The sequence below is a fragment of the Anas platyrhynchos genome, chromosome 32 (genome assembly GCF_047663525.1).
Source record: "Anas platyrhynchos isolate ZD024472 breed Pekin duck chromosome 32, IASCAAS_PekinDuck_T2T, whole genome shotgun sequence".
Classification (NCBI taxonomy): Eukaryota; Metazoa; Chordata; class Aves; order Anseriformes; family Anatidae; genus Anas; species Anas platyrhynchos.
The window spans coordinates 4,261,285-4,283,070 of NC_092619.1; the positions used below are offsets into that span (position 1 = coordinate 4,261,285).

Below are 21,786 nucleotides of genomic sequence, written 5' to 3' on the forward strand. Positions count from 1 at the left end.
TGGACACAAAGAACTTGGTGCTCTTTGGACTTTCAGCCTTGCTACAGCCCTTGTTCCTCCCCACCCCATACAGTCCTTGGGACTCTCATACCTCCACCTCTTTCCCTGCTGGCTGTAGACCCTCTTCCATGCGGTGTCTCACCAGATCTGAGATGAGTCTGGTAATTGAGATTTTCTTGGTGGCCATGCTCCTCGTAAGGCAGCTCTGTAGGAATCTGGCCTGGTTCCTGGTGAGCAGGCACCACTGCTCGTATGGCATCCATGGTGGTGCCCAGGCCCTCCTCTTCCTCCTGGGCACTGCTCACTCAGCAGGGTCCCAATCTGCCCTGATGTGTGGAGCTCCTCTTCCACTGGTGCAGGACTAGATTCTTCTCCTTGTAAATGTCAGGAGATTTCTGTAGGCATATTCATGCAGTTTCTCAAGGCTCCCCCACACTGATGCTCCATTCTGTCAGCTGTTAATGTCTGCAGGCAGACGGTTTAACCTTTGTGTGATTGTGCTATCTCTGACAAGAGAGCAGCATCAGGAGTTGCAGGCAAGTTTGGATAATACAGGAATAACCAGCTGAATGGAATTGCAACACAGAGTCTCAGAAGGGTAAGGGATTGCAGGCTGCCAGGTTCCACCTTTTCTGTGCTTCCTTGTCATGCATGCTGTCATTTTGTCCAGAGCTGTGTCCAAAATGTTATGATACAGTGCAGGGACAAAATTAGAAATGTCAAAGCCCAGCTGGAGCTCAATCCATCTATTACTGCCAAAGACAATCAAAACTCTTTATAGAAATACTTTAAAGGAGGATTAAGGAAAATCTTCATCCTTTATTGTAGGTGGGATAAACATAGTGACAAGAGATGAGGCAAAGGCTAAGGTACTTAATGCCTTCTTTCCCTCACTCTTTAGCAGCAGCACCAGTTCTCCTGATACTCAGCCCCCAGAACTGGTAGACAGGGACATGGAGAGGACAAGAGGGGGACGCTTTTCCCCACTTGCTAACTCTCCCTTTCTCCTTCATCTCCCCCTTCTCTTCCAGGATACTCCCAATAGCTCTGCAAAGCTTTGAGTATCCTTGGGACGGTCAAACCAGCATGTTCCCATTGTTAGGTCTCATTAATGTGTTTCAGCTTTTGTTTAACGTCAGACAATTATTTAAGAATGCCATCCAGAGATCTGTCCAGAGGCAGGAGAGTTTGGAGTGGCAGGGACTGAGGGAGGTTATCGGCAGGTACCCATAGCAGTGAACACCTCCAATGCTTTGGAAATTCACCCCTGAACAAGAGCAGAATCCAAACAATCTAGAGAAACCCTTGAAAAAGTAGTGTGATCACCACAGCCATTCCAAAGAGACACAAATCAACATGCTGGGAGTTGACCTCTGCTTACTGAGCCTCAATTAATGCCACTTCAACCCCTGTGTTATGCCCTGAAACCACTCCAACACATGCCAAAGGTCCTGCAGCCACTCCAACTACTGTAACAGACCCAGCAGCCACTACAACTCCTCTGAAAGGCACTTCAGCCATAGCAACTCCTGCGATGGGTTCTGCAGGCACTACAACACCTGCAACAGGACCTGTAGCCACAACAACTCTTGTGACAGGCCCATTAGCAACTCCAACCCTGTAACAAGCCCTGCAGCCACTCCGGCTCCTGTGACACTCCATCTGTGACAGGCCCTGCAGCTAATCCAACCAATGTGATGGCCCCGTGTCTGGGCCAGAGAACCAGCCTATGCCAGTATCAGTTGCTCCTCTAAACAAGGGAAAACAATGCTGAAAGTCAGGTGAAACCTACGGTGTATGAATTGGCTAGTCAACTCCAGCAGTATGAAGAAAGTCTCCTTTTCTATGGGCTTCTGTATTGTCTGTGGAGAAACTTTCTCAAGGGGCTCACCAACTCCAAGGGAAGGCAAGGGAGAAACTTTTCCAAGACGTCCTACATCATAAAGAGAACATATCTCCTTTCCCTTGTAGTATGCCACAATGGATATCACTAACGCATTTTTATCCATCTCTTTGAGAGCACTGTGAAGGCCACAGTTCGCTTTCATTTCAGGGGTGTCCTATACACCTGGAATCAACTGCCCCAGGGGTGGAAACACAGTCCTGCCATTTGCCATGGACTGATACAGACTGCATTGGCAAAGATATTGAAGAGAACTGGCCCTAATACTGAGCCTCCTCCTGAGTGGCCTGTCCTCTTTTCCAAATGTCATAAACCCTCTTTTTCTCCCTGAGCTCTAGCCACAACTCTCTGTTCAGCCAAGCCAGTCTCCTTCCACACCGGCTTGTCTTTGGACATGTGCTGACAGACTGCTCCTGAGCCATTAAGATTTCCTTCTTGAAGAGTGCCCAGTCTTCCTGTACTCCTCTGCCCTTCAACAGACTCTGCCAACCAGTGTCCTGAAGAGCTCACGGTCTGCCCTCCGGAAGTCCAAGAAAATAGTTTTACTGATCCCCCTCCTGACTTTGCCAAGAATAGAGAACTCTACCATTTCATGGTCACCCTGCCCAAGACAGCTCCTGACCACACATCTCCCACCAGTCCTTCTCTTGTTTGTGAACAGAAGGTCTAGCAGGGCACCTCCCCTTGTAGGCTCACTAAACAGATGAGTCAGGCAGTTATCTTCCATGCTCTCCAGGAATCTCCTAGACTGCTTACTCTTTTTGTATTTGTATTTGTATTTGTATTTGTATTTGTATTTGTATTTGTATTTGTATTTTGTATTGTATTTCCAGGATATGTCTGTGAAGTTGAAGTCCCCCACAAGAACAAGTGCTGGTGATTGTGTAACTTTTGCCAGCTGCTTGTAGAATGCCTCATCCATCTCCTCATCCTGGTTTGGCAATCTATAAGAGACCCCCAGCAGGATGGCCTTCCCAATGACCCTATCCCACTGGGGCTCAACGTTACCATTCTTAGTCTTGAGTTCTACAACACCAAAACCCTCTCTAACATAGAGAGCCATGCCACCACTCGTTCTGTGCTGCCTGTCCCTTCTGAAGAGCCTGAAGCCAGTCATTGCAGCACACTAGTCATGGGAGTGGTCCCAGCACCTTTCAGTGATGGCAGCCAAGTCATAGCTTGCCTTTTATTTCTTTGCTGTTGAGCAATGGCTAGAGCTATATTATGTTGGACATGCATCAATAAAATCTTTGTTTATGGCCCGAAGGAATTTGGCACTTGAAACATCACTCAAATGTCACCATGGCACCTCCAATGACACCCGGTGTCTGCATCTGAACAGCTCCCTCCTGGCCTCTGTCTCCATTCAATATGCTGGGAGCCGAGACAAGCAGCTTACATAGAGCTGCCTGGTTTGTGCCCACCTGAACCTAGGCAAGAGGAATCCCAACTCCTGTGGTCTTCTGTAAGGCATGGGAGAGTCAGCTAAGCCCCCTTCTAGCCTCTGAACTGCAAACAAGGTATGAGTTGCTTGGTTTGACTCAGCTGAAACCCTTTCCTCAACAGGGGGAAGGCAGATAACTCCCTGTCCTTGCCTGGGTGTTCTGCCTAAAACCAGGATATGGAAAAGTGATTCTTGGACATCATGCCTCTTCTGAAATGAAGAAGGACAGTGCTCCCTCTCCACTGGAGGGAAGCAACATAAATGTTTACTTCAGTGTGTTTCGAAGTTGATTCCCCTGGAGGCCCAGGGACTTGTCAAGAGCTCCCTGTGCTGCAGAGAGACAGCTCTGCCCAGGAGCAGCTCCTCTGCACAGCACAGCAGGGCTGGGGGCACTGTCTGCAGGGGACAAGGGAGGCTGAGAGAAGGGAGGGAGATGTTAAAGGCAGTGTGAAGGGGCTATGCTGAGAGCTCACTGTGAGAGAAATCTTCAGAGCCCTGAACAGGGTAAGTCTCTGGCTGCAAGGCAGCACAGCTGTTGTTCCTGGTGCCATCTCCAGATTTGCTGTCAAATCCCACAGCCTATGCGATCTTTAAGAAGGACTCTCATAGTTTATTTGTGTAAGAGGGGAATGAAAACTTTCAGAGCAGGGATTACCTCCCTAAACTGTCAGAGGGGCAGGGCATGAGGGTTCCTTCTCTCAGGGTTGGCTGCAGGCTGTGCAGCCAGGGTGCAGGCAGGGGTGGCCATGGCTGTGGAGCAGAGCAGGGTCCCTGCTGTGCCCCAGGGACTGTGTGGCAGGTCAGGGTCTCTGCCACCTGCCAGGCTCAGTACTCAGCCTGCCCGGGGAACTGCCCAGGGTGCTGCGGGGAGAAGCTGTGGGTGGGAGGAACCCCCAAGGCAGGGCAGAACAGGTCAGGGTCCTGCTGGTGTTAAGAGGCTGCTGTCTGGAGCAGGCTGCTCAGAGCTCCACAGCACCCACAGGACATCTTCAGGGGAGATTCTTGAAAGGGAAGAACAACACCTCCTGTACCTGAAGGAAAGGCACTATCTGCCGTCTCTGTTTTACTCTTCCTGCATTTGGAGGGAAGTCGGGATGATAATGCTGTTGTCAGGTTTGTAGAAAGGACTGAAACTCATAGAGCATTGCAATGAAAGGAACCTCTAGGTCTTTGAGGAACCTCACAATTTCACTCCACACTCTTTAGCCTACAGACAGCGCCAACACAACCTTCATTGTATCTTGTGGGATTGTTGGATGTCCTTCTCAGCACCTGTAAATAGGGAGATGCCTCTGGGTAGTGGACACCTGAGATCCATCCCTGGTACTCTTTACCATGTACTGTATGGCACTACTGACTCCTGCTGAGACTACAGAGGATCTGCATGGTCTCTGTGGCACCCTTAGGCAGAGAAACCTACGGCTCAAGGCAGGAGCAAGTCTTCTTCAGATGAAGATATGTTGAGGATGCAGTTTTGGTGAGGAGGGTTCTATGAAATATGGATTAGGTTTTGCTCAGAAAAGTCTCTCTAACTTGTCACTGTCTACTCCTCCATGGACAGGCAACCATGCCCAGATGCATCAAATGTCCAACAGCAGCTTCCCCACAGAGTTCCTCCTCCTGCCATTTGCAGACACACGCCAGCTGCAGCTCCTGCACTTTGGGCTCTTCCTGGGCATCTACCTGGCTGCCCTCCTGGGCAACGGCCTCATCCTCACAGCCGTAGCCTGTGACCACCACCTCCACACCCCCATGCACTTCTTCCTCCTCAACCTCACCCTCATTGACATGGGATCCATCTCCATCACTGCCCCCAAAGCCATGGCCAACTCCCTCTGGGACACCAGGACCATCTCCTTACCGGGATGTGTTGCACAGGTCTTTATGTTTGCTGTCTTTACTCCAGCAGAGTTTTATCTTCTCACCATCATGGCTCATGTCCGCTACATTGCCATCTGCAAACCCCTGCACTGCAGGACCATCATAAGTGGCAAAACTTGTGTCAACATGGCAGTAGCTGCCTGGGGCAGTGGCTTTCTCTATGCTGTGCTGCACACAGCCAATACATTTTCACTACCATTCTGCCAAGGCAATGCTGTGGACCAGTTCTTCTGTGAAATTCCCCAGATCCTCAAGCTCTCCTGCTCAGATGTGTACCTCAGAGAAGCTGGGCTTATTGTTTTCACTGCATGTTCACTTTTAGTGTGTTTTCCTTTCATTCTTTACTCCTATGTGCAGATCTTCAGGGCTGTGCTGAGGATATCCTCTGAGCCTGGACGGCATAAAGCCTTTTCCACTTGCCTTCCTCACCTTGTCATAGTCTCCCTGTACATCAGCACTGGCAAATTTGCCTACTTGAGACCCCCATCCATGTCCTCCTCATCCCTGAATATTTTACTGGCAGTTCTGTACTCAGTGTTGACTCCAGCAGTGAACCCCCTCATCTACAGCATGAGGAATCAGATGCTGAAGGATGCCGTGTGGAAAGTGATGTCTGGGTGTTTTTCAGAAGCAATATAATTACTGTCCTCTTCATATCACTGATAAGGCGACTCATTACAGACTGAGATACGGTTTTCATTTTGTTTTCCTTTTATTTTTACTTTTACTTTGCTTTACTGATGATAAGGTAGTCCAGAGAGAAATACGATCATTATTTGTGTTCCACAGACAAAGTAGAGCTCTGCAACATGAGGCAATGGGAAAGGGGCTGGGAAAATTATTAATTATTCAACCAGTGAAATTTCATAGTCTGGATAGAGTGAATCACCCCAAAACTTCTCCTGACATTGGAAATGAGTTGGACTTGATAATGCTTGTGGGTTCCTTCCAGCTCAGGCTATTCAATGAATCTCTGACTCTGAAGAAGGAGGGCTATCTGTGTGCACCCTCCATGGCCAAAGAACCACTTGTGTGGGAGGCAGTCAGTGGCAGTGCTCCCCACCAGCTGGCTCTGCCTTCACAGCTTGACCAGCACAGCCCTGCAGAGTGCCCCAACGGCCCAACTCACCACATCCCCCTCACTCTGCTGAACAGCACTGCCAGCTCAGGGGCCATGGGCAGCATGGGCAGGGGCTGCAGGAATGGCTGCTCAGGCCAGCCCAGAGGTGCTGGGCTGGGGCAAGGCTGGGTGGGACATGGGGTGTCCTGGGAGCAGAGCAGGGTGCTGTGTGTGTGCAGTGGTGGTGCCTGAGGAGCCCCAGGGCCAGCAGTGTGGTGCTGTGCTGTGCTGGGAAGTGGCACTGGCCTGGGGGGGCTGCAGGCTGTCTGGGAAGGTGGATCGGTAGGGTTTATCTCCTGCAGATTGCAGCAGCAGAGACACTGCCTGTGACCTCCCCTGCTTCATTTGCAGCTTTGGGGCCAGCCCAGCCTGGGCTGCTCTGCTGGGCTGGGCTGGGGAGAGGAGAGGCAGGTGTGGAGAGCTGGGGAGGGAGTGGGCTGGGCTGGCCTCCTGGGAGCGACAAGGGGGAACCACAGAGCAGTCTGGGCTGAGTCCTTGTTCACTAGATATGGATATGACCAATGCTAGTCATCATGACTTTCACAGCAACTCCTCTGAAGAGTTCTCAACATTTGCCTAAAATATGCATTCAGTTCTTGAATCAGTTTTCCACACAGAGGTGGCCATTTCCTTCAGGATGCCCTGGAGTTGCTGAAGGCTACATGGGGAAACTTAAGTTTGCATATGTGGGAGGCCTTCTGAAGCAGGAACTGGTTGGCAGGCAGAGTACCTGAGGGACTGTGCAGGGCACCCCCTGCACCCAGTGCTCCTGGGTAGGCTGGGATGAGACCTCCTGAGCACAATAGCTCCTTTTAGCCCTGTGGACACTGGCTGTGAGGTCACTTGTGTCACATCATCTGTCTGGACAACAGCAGGGAGGCAGAGCCTCTGAGGTCACAAAGGCCCTCAGAAAGCTGTCCCCAACAGGGTGACACATTTGGTGAGGCCAGGGGAAAGCTGGGAGAATAACGGTGGGGGATTTGGGAGAGAGAAGAGGGGTTTCGCTAACAGAAAGGAAAGATTTTAAAGATTTAAGAGGGGTTCGGGTAAGGCTGATGCTTCTGCAACCCTCACAGGGAACATCTTCATGTTGTGTCCTGGTTATATTTCTAACTAGTAACCTGAAAATCTAGTGCTGTCCTTAATGCTTTCTCTCCCCTTTAAGGCATCCATTGCTCTAATCCCCAACCTCATTTCCTAATTCAAAGTCAGACCCCAAGCATATTACTTGTTACCATTAGTCACAGAATCATAGAATCATAAAAACACAGGGTTGGAAAGAACCTACAAGATCATCTAGTCCAATCATCCTCCTATCACCAATACTACCCCTAAGCTACTAAATCATATCTCAAAGCACCTGAGACAGGTGCTTCTTGGACACTGCCAAGGATGGTGACTCCACCACCTCCCTGGGGAGGCCGTTCCAGTGCCTGACCACTCTTTGAGAGAAAAAGTTTTTCCTGATATCTGAACCAAATCTCCCCAGGCGCAACTTGTGGCCATTTCCTCGAGTGCTATCATTAGTTATCAGAGAGAAGAGGCTGACCCCCTCCTCATCACAGCCTCCCTTCAGGAAGTTGTAGATTGCAATGAGGTCTCCCCTGAGCCTCCTCTTCTGCAGACTAAACAATCCCAGCTCACTCAGCCGCTCTTCACAGGACCTGTGCTCCAGACCCCTCACCAATTTTGTTGACCTTATCTGGACATGCTCCAGGGCCTCAGTGTCCTTCTCATAGTGATGGGCCCAAAACTGAACACAGTACTCCAGGTGTGGCTTCATCAGAGCTGAGTACAGGGGGATGATCACCTCGCTGCTCCCACTGGCTACACTATTTCTAACACAGGCCAGGATACCATTGGCCTTCTTTCCACCTGGGCACGCTGCTGGCTCATGTTCAGCCAAACATCGATCATCACTCCCAAGTCCCTTTCCTCTTCACAGCCTTCTAGCCACTCTGTCTCAAGCCAATAGAATTGCATGGGGTTGTTGTTGCAAAGTGCAGGATCTGGTGCTTAGCCTTGTTAAACCCCATCCCATTAGCCTCAGCCCAGCCTATCCCAAACCCTCTGAAGGACCACCTTAGCCTCAGGCAGATCAACATTACCTCCCAACTTGGTGTCGTATGCAAACTTACTGAGGGTACATTCAACCCCTCATCTAGGTCATCAATAAAGGTATTAAACAAGACAGGCCTCAGTACCAGCCGCTGGGTGAAGCCACTTGTAACGGGACGCCAACTGGACTAAACTCCATTAACCACAACCCACTGGGCATGGCCCTCCAGCCAGTTCTTCACCCAGAGAAGACTATACACAGCCAGGAGAGATGACCCAACGGGATTAAATAGATGCTCCAATAGGTGTTCCAGCCCACCACCCCACTACCAAAAGCACCTCGCAGCCTGCAGCAGAGGAGCCTGCTGGGGAAGAGCTGGAAGGCTGTGGGGACCCACCAGCAGGAGCTGGTGCCAAGTCCTGCCCAAGGGTCCAAGACATCTCCCTGTTCAGATCTTGCAACTGAGGTATCCCTGCCCATGGGTGCTGGGCAGGCATCCTTAGGCTCCATGGGGGCCCAAGGCAGCAGAAGGTGGGCACTGCAAGGGAGTGTCTCATGGGGCTTCCCAGAGATCCACTTTGTCTGGAAACTGCCTGTGGCTGGCAGGACAGAAATGTCTCTGTCAGTAGGAATAGTGTCCAGGGACCAGGGGCTCTGTCAGCCCCAAAGCCAGACCCCGATCCTGCTGGCTCTAAGATGTGTCCCCTCCCAACTGCTGGATCTTTGAGCTCTTCTCCCCTCCATCAGCCTCAGGGAGACACCCAGAAACATGGTCAGGGAAGACTGGATCTGGGGCAAAGCCCCCAGAGGGTTTTAATATGAGGAAATACCAACACACAGCATAAAAACAGGGGAATACCAAGAGGGGAAATACCCATGTGTGTCTGCTGACTGCTGGAAAAGGGAGACCATTCCCTGGCACTCACGGCTCTCCCAGTGGCACTGAGCTCTCCTCCCTCCCGGCTGCACCCAGCTGCTCAGCAGAGCTGGGCTCTGCTGGCATGGGGCTCTGGAACTCTTGTGCACGGAGCTCTGGTGTCACATCCTGGGTGTCCTCATGGGGACATGCCAGAGACACCTCTTCAACATCGTCATAGCCTGTGGTCCCCAGGAAAGGTGACGAGGTGTCTCCATCAGCCCCAGGGACCCCAGCACTTCTCCGGGAGTGCAGGCTTCCCCCTGTAAGAGTCAAGGCAGGCTGCTGTGGTTGGGCCTGTGGGGTGCCCCTCGGGGCTGTTTATCACCTTCCTTATCCTCACCAGCCTGAGACACTCAGCCCATTCTCCCAGCCCCCACAAAATATCCCAGGACAGGTTCTCCATGGATGGTCAGGCTTTCAATATGGCATGGATTCTCCTAGGCCCGGGGCTGGAACCTAGGAAGTGGCAGTGCTGCATTGCCCTCTCACCTGTGGCTGCATCCCTGCGCCCAGCTCCTTCCTCTGGTGTCCTGGGCATTTCCCAGTCCCCCTGCCCAGGGACAGGATCTTCCCCAGGGTCAGAAACCTCCCCAGCATCATCATAGCCATCTGCTGGGTAACCTCCGGGCAGGACAGGGACATCTGAAAGGAGAGGGAAGGTGGTGGCAATGAGAAGAGATGTCCTGCAGAGCAGAGGATGGGAGGGTGTGTGGGGACACAGGGCTGACATGCTGCTGGTGTCAGGGTCACAGCAGAGCCTTCATGCTACCAGCTCTGATGATAACACTCGGTGGCACTGCTGTCTGTCTGGTCTGTCTGCAGGGAGGAGAAATGGAGCCCTTCCACCCTCCCCCTCCCACCTCTTAACCCTGGGTGTGGCCCCAGATCATCCTCCTGCTCATGTGCCTGGGGTAGGGCTGCAAATGGGTCTCAGGGAAGGGCTCCCCAGCTCTCCCGGAGCCTGGGGACAGAGGCAGGGCTGGTCTGGGAATGGGCAGAGAGGGACAGGACCCCACTGGGCTCCCTCAGCCCCATTATCGGGGCCAGCACAGGGCTGTCCCCACAGCACAGCCCCTCTGTGTTGTGTTGGCACTGCAGCCACATCCCCAGAGAGGGCAGCATTCCCATGGAGATAGTCTGGGGCAGAGTCAGCCTCACACCATCCCTTTGGAGACAGCCCTTGTGCCCGTTTGGTCCCTGGGTCATGTTCCAGTGCAGACCCTGCACCAATTCCCACATTTCTCCTCCCCATGGAGCTGCTCCATCTCTGCCCCACACGTCAATAGCACAGCCCGTGCCCTGCTGGGGTGTGGCTGATACAACGGTGATGGACTCCACTGCCCCATGCTCCTCCTGCCAGTACTGCCAAGAGCACTGCCAGCAGTACATCCTCCCCGTCTCACCCAGCCCAGCTCTCACATTTCTCTTCTCTCCCCAGAACGGATGCCTCAGGCTCTGGGCTCTCTCCACCCCTTGATGTTGGTGCCCCATGGTCTGTCAGTCAGTGGGGCAGCACATGGGGCAGGAGGCAGCACACGGCTCTGTTTCTGTGCCCCAGGACACCAACACCCCCAGCACCCCCAGCCCTACCAGGAGGCATCTCCCCCCTAGGACCACTGGGGAAGGAGGCACCTCTGCGCTGAGCCCTGGTGCTTCGCACCTGCCCAGCCAGGAGGGCCAGGAGCAGGCAGAGGAGGACCCCCAGGATTATGCAGAGGATGACAAGCACTGAGAGTCCCTCGCTGCTGGTGGTTGGACGGCCCCGTGGGGGATCTGCATGGGCAGGAACATGGCAGGGGCAGCAAGGGAGAGGTTGGAGGCAGGACATACCACTCCTGACCACACAAGGCAGCAGGGGCTGGGGGGGACAAGGCTGGGTGATGGGGCAGCTCCCACCCTGCTGGGTACATCACAGACTTCCCCCAGCTCTCTCAATTTCCTGGGAGTCTCACAGCCCAACAGGGAGACCCTTCCCCTGGCTGTGGGTCACAGCGTGGACATGGACAGACCCAGCCCAGGGGAAGGACAGCTTACCTGCTTGTGGGGGGGGTGTTGCTGTCCTGGGTGCAGCTGCAGGGGAGCAGAAGGAGAGCTGGGCTGAGAGGCTGGGGCTGTGGCACCAGGCAGCCTCCCTGGCAAATGGCCCCAGCATGTGCCACCTGAATTGTCCCTCCTGCGGGGCTGAGCAGGGTGGCAACGACAGGGCCCAGCACCACTGCTCTGGGCTGCTCACAGGACAGTGCAGACAGCCCAGGAGATGTGCTGGCACATCCAGCCCCACAGAGGCTGCTCCCCACCCACCACCAGCCTCCCACTCTGCAGAGACACCCTTGCTTGGGCCAGCACTGGGGCCATGCCAGAATCCAGCAGGGCAGATGCCCAAGCCAGCTCCTTGCCACGCCCCCAGCCATGTCTCCCAGCCCCACTGCTCACCTGAGCAATGCACAGCCGCATCTGCCTTATGCTGGCAGTCAGCGCTGTCCCCTGGCTGGGCCCAGCAGTCCTGCAGAGACAGCTCCGTCCCCCTGCACTCCATCAGCCACATGGGGCCCGTCCCCTCTCCAGCAGCAGCCTGGCCCAGGGCATAGAGCGCGGGGCCACAGCCCAGCTGCCTGCACGCCACCTCGGCATCCCACATGTCCCAGGCATTGTCACACAGTGTCCCCCAGGTGCCACGGTGCCAGATCTCCACTCTGCCCGAGCAGCCGTCCTTGCCTCCCACAGCACGGATCTTCTCCCTGTCTGGGGAGGCAGCGATGTCTCATGGCACCAGAACAGCTGGGACAGTCCTGCCAGGTGAGGGGGGCACGCGTAGGGGCAGCTCCCTACCTGTGCAGCTGGTGGAGTTGGGGCATGCAGCCACCTGTGGCCTTTCTGTCCATGTCCCAAAGGAAAGAGAAGTTGGGCTGAAAAGGGATGCTCTGGGGGTCGTGCAGAAGAGAGCAGAGCTGACCTCTGCTCACACATCCCCATGCTGCCTGGGTCAGGGCAGCAGCAGAACCCTGTTCATTCAGGGGACGCACACAGCACTGCAGGGGGGACCCAAGTTCTGAGCCCTACAGGGTCCGTGGTTCACAGAGAAGCAGGAGGCTGTCCCAGGAGGGAGGACTCCTGAAAGCCCTGCATGGTCTCCTCTGAGACCTTGCCTGGAGATGCCTCTGCATCCCCCAGGGAGCTGCTGGCAGCCCGGCTGTTGACTGCTGCTGGTGGACATGGGTGGCTCTGTGAGCTGAAGTCACCTTTGTGTACCAGTATTAACAGGGTCTAATGCAGGAAGTCAAACCCCGTCTGGGTTTCTTCTCTGCATTTCAGCATGCCCAGTGGAGAACTGGACCTGGTGCCTTGATGTCTCAGATTTACCATTGCAGGTGATGTGGGTCTCTTCTCGGAGGTCATCACATGACTGCGGATTCCAGGAAGCAGAGGGACACTGCCAGAAGGAGCTGTTGCTCTTCCCACACTCCACGTGATCCAGCCATGCAGTACCAGACAGCTTGGCATAGTTAGAATGTATTTCCAGTTCCCCTTCATTCCCGCAGCCCAGCTCCTTGCACACCAGTGACACCGTCTCGGTGGTCATGGAGTTGGAGCAAACGCTGCCCCACGTCCCGTTGTAGAAAACCTGCAGGCGCCCGGAGCAGCCATCGCTGTTCTCCAGCCTCAAGGCCATGAACTCTGGAAGGAGGAAAGGCCCCAGACAGAACAGGCTGGTCTGGGGCTGGTGGAACAGAGGCTCCTCTGCACCCCAGGTGCTCAGGAATTCGGAGGCACAGCCAGCAAATCTCTTTTGCATCTGGGGGCAGAGAGGTCTCTGACATACTCCTTTGCCCTCCCCACTCACTGTCAGGGTGGATGGGCTCCCAAGGGTCTGTGTGAAGGATTCCCCAGGATGGGCTTGGGCGGGGGACCCAAGTCAGCCTGGGATGGCACTGGCCTTGCCCAGCTCTGCACTTACTCTAGTCTCTGAGGCCCCAGCTCCCAGCCCCAAGCCCAGCACAGACCTGAGCAGATGACTCCCGCGTCCTCCTTGTGCCCGCAGTTGTGCTGCCCCCAGGCCTCGGCAGGGCAGTCCCAGAGAGCAGCTTCAGCCCCGGAGCAGTTGACGCCATCCAGCCAGATCTGCCCGGAGCCCTCCCCAAACCGAGCAGAGCCGGCTGCCTCCAGGGCCCCTCCACAGCCCAGCTGGCGGCACACGACGGCGGCGTCGGCCAGGTCCCAGGCGTCGTCGCAGATGGTGCCCCAGTGCCCCTGGTAGTAGATCTCCACTCTCCTGGCACAGCGCCCGGCCCCGTCCACCAGCCGGACCCGCCGGCCCCCTGCAGTAGGGAGAACCCCGACGCTCAGGGGCTGGCTGCCCTCCTGGACCAGCACCTGGGGGACGTGCAGCACCACTCACCCTGGCACACGACCCCCACGTCCTCCATGATCCCTTCTGTTGGCATGCTCTGAGGCAGGGAGGTGTTGCAGAGGCTCAGGTCAGCCTCGTGCCCTGCACACCGCACCCCACGCAGCCCCACAGGTCCTCGTCCTCGCTCGGCCCTCACGGGGGTGTAGGCTGCCTCTGCCTCTCCGCACTGCAGCTGCCGGCACACCACGCTGGCCTCCTGCATGTCCCACTGCTCATCCAGGACTCTGCCCCACGTCCCGCGCTGGAAGACCTCCACGCGCCCGTCGCACCGGCTCCCTCCGCCCACCAGCCGTACAGACATGTGGTGAGCTGGGCCTGGTGAGAGCAGAAATTCAGCCTGGTGCTGCCGTGGGGTCCCCAAATTTGTGTGGCCGTGTCACACACCAGGGGCAAATGGACTTTGCAGCACTGCCCAGCACTCACCTGAGCAAATGACAGCAGCAGCGTTCTCCTGGGAGCACGGCGAGGCCCCCAGGGCAGTCACCGGGCACTGCCCCAGGTGGGCTTCAGTCCCGTCACAGTGGAACGAGTCTCTCCAGATGGGGCCGGTTCCTCTCCCAAAATGCCCTCCTCCAGGAATGGACTCAGCAAAGCCACAGCCGAGGTGCCGACACAGAACGTGGGCGTCCAAGAGGTCCCAGCGGGAGGCACAGAGGGCCCCCCATGTCCCCAGCATGTTGACCTCCACCCTGCCCTCACACACTGTGCTGCCGTTCACCAGCCTGAACCCTGTGTACTCAAGGACAAAGGAGGGTGAGAGAGGCCACATTTGTGCTCTTGCTCCCACAGGATCTGGAGGAGAGGCCAAAGGGACAGCGTTCTTTCCTCCTCCCCACCAGCAGTTTCTCCTCTCCATCCAGCACAGCCCAATGCCCACATTGCTCTCCCGCTCCAACCACAGCCCCTCTGGGCACCATACCACCCCAAGTCCTTACGTGTGCAGGTGACATGAGTGCCATTGCTGTGGGTGCAGGCCTTGTCCTTGGGGGCCCCCGTGGGGCAGAAGGAGAGGACGGATTCATTCCCCACACACTGCAGCTCTCTGTCCCAGACAGGACCGGCCCCTTCTCCCAGCTGAGCTGCCCCATGGACAGACAGGGCTGTGCCACACTGCAGCTCCCTGCACACCACCTCGGCAGCTTTGGCACCAAAGTGGGAATGACAGACAGCTTTCCACTGGTCCCTGTCGTAGATCTCCACACTTCCTGAGCAGGGGCTGTCCCCTCCGACCAGCCGCACAAATCCTGGAGCAACCAAGGAGAGCTGTGAGTTCCCAGAGCCCTCTGACACTTCCATGCCCACCTCCCACCTCATCCCTGAGGTGACCACATGCAGAGCCCTATGGCCAGCCCAGCAGCTCTCAGTGGGTGCTGATGGCACAAAGAGGTCAGGGCCCCCCTACTGCTCCTCAGAAACCAGCCCAGCACCCATGTCCTCTTTTCCAAGCCCCCAGCAGCAGGCACCGCTCAGACAAACTGCTGCTGCCCGGAGTCCTTGGGCTGCCCGGCCCCAGTCCCAGCACTGCAGCACCCGCAGCACGTGGGCCCGGGGAAACAGGCCCAGGAACTCAGGGCTTACTTCAGCCTGCTCTGCCCCACAAGGTTCAGGCTAGTTAGAAGAAATCCTTGGATCTGCCATAAAGCTCCCTTGTTCCCAGGGAATGCTGGGGCTCTTGGGGAGCTGCTGTTACATGGGGCACTTCGGGGAATCCTCTGCAAAGGGGAGTCCTCTGCTAGGTACAGTGTGGTGCTGGACATGCACGTCCCCAGCCACCTACTATGCATGGGTCAGGAAAGCAGGCAGAGAGCAGCCCTGGGCTGACACGAGCTCCCGGTGTGAGGGGAGGCACCAAGGAGAGCCAGGAGGTGCTGGCACAGCCCCTGGGGCATGGGTTAGGCAGGAGAGGTCAGGCAGTGGGTCAGCAAGGCCTGGAGGGGCCATGTCTCCAGGGACTGGCTCTCATGGGGTGACCCCGGGACAGGAACAAGGTGCCACTTGCCACCATGTTCTTCTGCTCAAGCCCAGTGCTCTTGCCCTCTGAGCAGCCCCTCTGCTTTGGCCAAGGTTCTCTTGGCTGCTGGGGGTACAACCAAAAGTCCTGGGCCATTGCACACCCTTCCCTGAGGCTGCTGGTGGCTGGGGGAGCTGCTCTAGATTCCCCTGGCATAGGGACCAGCCTGCCAGACAGGGCCTGGGTGAATGGAGGAGAAAGATGGGAACCAGGCAGCACAGTGGGGAAGGGTGAGGGCTTTCCTCTCCCGGCCCCAGACACCTCCCCAAGGTTGGCTGCTCCAGCTTCAGCGCCAGGCTCAGTGTGCTCCCACTGGGCTTTCCCAGGGACAAGGGACATCAGCAGTGACAGACCCAGCTCACAGTGCAACTTGACACACAGAGCCATGTTCTAGTGTCCAGTTGTTTCCTGAGGTCACAGCCAGGTCCTTTAGAAGTGTCCTCGTCCCAGAGGTAGGGAACAAGTTCAGTCCTTACCTGAGCATGTCACTCCAGCATCCTCACTGTGATCGCAGTATGCTTGACCCCATCTGTTTTGTGTGCAGTCAGACAGGGCAGACTCGGTGCCACGACAGCCAACATAATCCATCCAAATGGGCCCAGATCCTGGCCCAAAGTGTGCATTTCCAGGAGCTTTGAGAGCAACCCCACAGCCCAGCTGCCTACAAACCACTGCAGCATCAGTCATTTCCCAGCCGTAATGGCACACGGTCCCCCACTGGCCCTGATGTTTCACCTCCACTCTCCCAGCACAGCGACTGCCGCCATCGACCAGCCTCACCTCCGCAGCCCCTTCAAACACCAACACAGGAAGGGTCAGGAGAGTTTTGAGCCCCACATTGTGTGTCCGTGAGGACCCCCTCCCCAGGCAGACTCCCAGTTTCCAGGGTGGGATCCCTGTCCCCATAGGCTGTCTCAGGGGCAGCGGGGGGTTCCTCCTCTCCCCATGGGCTACACTGGGCTGGGGGTACCCAGCTCTAGCCCTCCTGGGCCATTCGCTGCCCCACAGCTCTCAGCACCTCCTCCCACCCCAGCGGACCCCTGCCCTCACAGATGCCCACGCCCACACAGCCCCCAGCCCTGCACAGGGCTCCCGCTCCTCCCCAGCCCAGTGTCCCCCGAACAGCCCCATGCCCCTGAGCAGCTTCCATTGCCCATTGCCTGCCACAGGCACCTCCTAAAACAACTGTCCAACCCAGGAACTCTAGGGTGCCCACAGGGAACTGAATTGATCACAAGGATCCCAAAAAACTTTCCTCATCCCTGCTGTCAGATCAGTCCCTGTGCTTGGACAGAGCCCCAGGAAGAACACCTCTCTACCACTTTTGGATGCAGACACCCCAGTCCCGTTCTGTTAATGGGACACAACCTGCCCTCCTGGAGTCAGTGTTTCCCCAGATCCCAGGGGCAAGGAACAGCACACAACCCCCCTGGGACACCCCGGACAGGGGCTGTGCCCTGGAGATCACTGAGGGTTACTCTCACTGTCTGGGACTCCTCCAGATCCAGAGGCACAGTGCTCGGGAACAAGGGCTCACAAAAGGGTCCCCAAGGACAAGGAGTCTAGAAATGATGCAAGGCATGGGCTGCCATAATCATGGGAGCTGTGGAAATGGATTACCCCCTCCCATCCATGACAAGCACAGATTAAAACACAGGGATGAGGGAATGAGAACCTTCTGCCTCTCATTTCAGTGGTGCCTGAAAACAACCCCACTCCCAGAGAGATCCCGATGACCCCACTGCTGCCCACTGTCCCAAGGCTGTGGAACAGAGAAGCTGGCACTTACCTCTGCAAGGCTGCACCCAGAGGAACAGCCACAGCACCCAAGGGGACAGGAGTCCCTCTGCCCCCATCCTGAGGCTCCTGTCCTGACAGCACAGCCCTGCTGCTGGAGCTCCTGGGGACCCACAGTGAAATGGCGATGATGGGAGGGCAATATATCTGTGCAGATGCTGTCCCAGCTGCAGGAGGAGCCAATCAAAGCAGCAGGCACCTTTTTAGACGTTATCGGCACTTATCTCCCCTCCGACGTAGCCCAGCTCTCCAATGAACTTCTCCAGCGCTCTTCATGACCATATATGAGGGACGGCTCCGCTGCGGGTCTCACGTCACTGCGGTGGGACATCATCGTGGGGTAGGGCTGGGTGTGGGGGCAGATGGCTCTGACACCCCTTGCAGCCTGCTGTGGGAGCACGGAGCATCTCCTAAGCTGTAGCATCCAAGAGCCCAAGGTGCAATTGTCCGGCTGTCCTTGCGCCATGGGATCCTCAGGTCTGGTCCTGCAGCAGGGCTGTGTCAGGCTGGGAAGGGACCAGCCCCTGCCCCTGCTACAGCCCCTGCTGTGCTGGCAGCAGCAGCTGGGAAAGGCCCTTGGGCAGGGCCAGAGCCCCATGATGGGGGTGCTGTCTGTCCCGTCCCTCCCCAGGGAGCCTCCTGTGGGGTCCCGGCAGCAGCCAGAGCTGGTCCAGGGCCTGCCCTGGCAGCAGAGCTGCAGCCCAGAGCCTCAGGCGTCTCCCTGGCTCTCAGCGTGTCACCCAGGGGCCGTTATTCCCCGCGGCGGGTCGGGAGCTGGAGCCTGCCTGCCACTGCAGATGCACCAACCGTAGCCCACGTGACATGGTGCCCGGGCAGGAAGACGGTGGTTTCCTCCTGGCCCCGTGCCCAGGCATGGCCCTGCGGTGCCTCCCAGCCTCCTCACAGCTCCAAGCCTGGCAGGGTTCAGGAAGTGTTTGGATAATGCTCTCAGACATATAGTTTGATATATATATATAATATTTTTATTAAAATATAGATTTTTATAAATGTATACAAATTATATATTTTACACAGAATCACAGAATCACAGAATTTCTAGGTTGGAAGAGACCTCAAGATCATCGAGTCCAACCTCTGACCTAACACTAACAAGTCCTCCACTAAACCATATCACTAAGCTCTGCATCTAAACATTTTTTAAAGACCTCCAGGGATGGTGACTTCACCACTTCCCTGGGCAGCCCATTCCAGTGTCTAACAGCCCTTTCAGTAATGAAGTTCTTCCTAACATCCAACCTAAAACTCCCCTGGCGCAACATATACACATTATATTAATTAGCATATATTTACACACATTTTACTTATATTTACATACATCATATTCTATTATATTACAATATATTATATTATATAATATAATATTACATTACATTACATTACATTACATTATATTATAGATGTCCTGGTTTCAGTTAGAACAGAGTTAATTTTTTTCCTAGTAGCTGGTAGAATGCTATGTTTTGGCTTAGGATGAGAAGAGTGCTGATAACACCCCGATGTTTTAATTGTTGCAGAGCAGTACTTATACTAAGCCAAGGACATCTCAGCTTCCTGCTCGGTCCTGCAAACGGGCAGGCTGGGGGTGCAGCAAGAGCTGGGAGGGGACAGACCCAGGACAGGTGACCCAAACTAGCCAGAGGGGTATTCTATACCATCTGACGTCATGCTAAACAATATATAGGGATGGCTAGCCGGGGGAGGGGGCCAGACTGCTCGGGGTTAGGCTGGGCATCGGTCAGTGGGTGATGAGCAATTGCATTGTGCATCACTTGTTTGTACACATTATTAGTGGTAGTACTATTATCATCATTGTATTATTATAATTATTGTTATTATTATTATTATTATTATTATTATTGTTAGTATTATTTTCCTGTCTTATTAAACTGTCTTTATCTCAACTCACGGGCTTCACTTTCCGTTTCTCTCCCCGGTCCAGAGAGGGAGGGGGAGGGTGAGCGAACGGCTGTGTGGTGTTTAGCTGCTGGCCGGGTTAAACCACAACAGTCCTTTTTGGCGCCCAACGTGGGGCACGAAAGGTTGAGATAACGGCAGATCTGACCAGAGTGTGTTAAACTAAAATTGGTATAAGTATTAGACCTACTTAATAGTCACTTGTCATAATGCTGATTGCTTTAATCTCAACTCTGCTGCATCTGCTTTCCAAATTGAGTATTATAACACGTTATTTTCCGTATGTGGTCTCTGTCATGTTGTTTATCCTCTCTGGGCCCTGGTTTAAGATCATTATGGTGCTGTGTGTTGTAGCAGTGGCTTATGAGACGAAATATCTGGTCATGACTCTAACTTGGTATTTGTACTCAGTAACATCGTCGAATCTATACTTTGGAAACCGTATCTCAGAAACTGTTAGCAATTATACTTGTTGCCTTTTTTCATCAGGGAGTCAATCTGCGGAGGGGAACGGGGAAGATATTTTTTCTTACTCGATCACTCTCCCTTTCTCCTTCACCACCCCCTTGTCCTCCTTGATCACTCTCCCTTTCTCCTTCACCACCCTCTTATGGGCTGCTGCTGGGAAAGTTAACATTCCAGCCAGACCCAATACACCTCCGAGCTTGTTACAGTAGCTCTCCAAGATATTGAATATCCTTGGGATACTCAGACCAGCATAGTCTTATTGTTCTGCCTCCTGAATGTGCTTCAGGTTTTGCTTAAATTTAAACAACTACTTAGGAATCTCATCCAGAGATCTGCCCGGAGGCAGTATAGTTGTGAGTGGCAGGGAGTATGGGAGGATATGGGTAGGCATCTAGAGCAGTGGGCACCCCCAGTGTTTTGGAAATTCACCCCCGAACAACTGAAAAATCCTCAAAAACTGGTAGAATGCTTGAAAAAAAGGTGTCATGATTCTGGCAGTTCCAAAGTGACACAAATCATTGTAACGTGCTGGGGCCTGGCTCATGCCTATCGAGCTGCAAATGATACTACTATCAACTTAGTGACAGACCCTGCGGCCACTCCAAGTCCTGTGACAGATCCAACGGCCACTGCGACCCCTACGGTGGACTCTGCAGCCGCTCCAGTTCCAGTTCCTGCAGCCGCTCCAGCTCCAGTTCCTGCAGCCACTCCAGCTCCAGTTCCTGCAGCTGCTCCAGTTCCAGTTCCTGCAGACGCTCCAGTTCCAGCTCCTGCAGCTGCTCCAGCTCCAGCTCTTGCAGCCACTCCGTTTCCAGCTCCTGCAGCCACTCCAGTTCCTGTGGCTGGGTCAGAGAAACGAGCTGTAGCAGTGCAAGTTGACCCTGCAAAGAGTATTCCAACCCCTGTGGCAGACCCTGTAGCTGGGTCAGAGAAACGAGCTGTAGCAGTGCAAGTTGCCCCTATAGAGAAGGTGAAAAAATGGTATAGAGATTCAGGTCGTTTAGAATGCAGAGAGTCTTCTGCCAAATCTAGGTATAGAGATGACGATGCTGGGCCATCAAGGATTCAGGAGGAGGAAGATGAGGATGCCAAAAAATCAATAGTAACTACCCGAAACCTATACGAACATGAGCTACGAGATGTGCGAAAAGATTTTGGTTGTTGCACAGGTGAGAAGCTTGGCACCTGGCTGCTCCAATGCTGGGACACTGGAGCCAATTGTGTGGAATTAGACAGCAGGGAAGCCAGGCGCCTGGGATCCCTTGCTCGAGATGCCGGCATTGACAAAGCAATTGCAGATGGAGCACAATCTCACAGCCTCTGGAAGCATCTCCTCTCAGCTGTGAGGGAAAGGTATCCCTTCCAGGAAGAACTTTTATGTCTACCAGGCAAGTGGACCACTATGGAGAAGGAAATCCAGTACCTGAGGGAATTAGACGTACGGGAAGTGATTTATGAGGATCCAGACCTCAGACAAACATCCAAAGATCCAGATGAAGTCAGGTGTACATGACCCATGTGGCGGAAGTTTGTATGGAGTGCACCATCATCATATGCCAGCTCATTGGCAATAATGGCCTGGAAAGAGGATGAGGAACCCACAGTGGATGAAGTGGCTAAACAACTCCGGCAGTACGAAGAAAGTCTCTCCTCTTCCTTACAGGCCTGCATCTCAGCTGTGGAGAAACTTTCTGAAGAGTTCCACCAATTTAAAGAGAATCTATCTTTCTCCCCACCTGAACAAACCAGTGTCCACCGACCAAAAGAGAACACTTTTGAGAAACTTTCTGAAAAGTTTCACCAACTTGAAGAGAGATTATTCTCCTCTGTACCTGTACAAA

The 21,786-nt window shown here is 54.5% G+C and overlaps 1 protein-coding gene across 1 annotated transcript; it reads right to left on the reverse strand.

Moving 5' to 3' along the window:
• Nucleotides 1-9,098: 9,098 nt before the first annotated feature.
• On the reverse strand, nt 9,099-15,124 carry LOC113841937 (scavenger receptor cysteine-rich type 1 protein M130-like). The gene is made up of 11 exons (XM_072030373.1): nt 14,670-15,124; nt 14,158-14,472; nt 13,723-14,049; nt 13,328-13,642; nt 12,661-13,001; nt 12,156-12,189; nt 11,760-12,068; nt 11,361-11,396; nt 10,917-11,099; nt 9,816-9,968; nt 9,099-9,196 (listed from the first exon to the last, which is right to left on the reverse strand). Exons 1-11 carry the CDS (start codon nt 15,046-15,048, stop codon nt 9,099-9,101), a joined length of 2,490 nt encoding a protein of 829 aa, XP_071886474.1. The 5' UTR covers nt 15,049-15,124.
• Between the last annotated feature and the right edge of the window lie 6,662 nt (nt 15,125-21,786).

Coding starts and splice junctions, on each gene's coding strand:
- LOC113841937 (XM_072030373.1), bottom strand. CDS start 15,048: ATGAGGTGGGAGGTGGGCATGGAAGTGTCAGAGGGCTCTGGGAACTCA. Junction 14,473..14,669: donor CACTCATGTCACCTGCACAC/GTAAGGACTTGG, acceptor CCTTTGTCCTTG/AGTACACAGGGTTCAGGCTG. Junction 14,050..14,157: donor TGCTGCTGTCATTTGCTCAG/GTGAGTGCTGGG, acceptor TGCTCTCACCAG/GCCCAGCTCACCACATGTCT.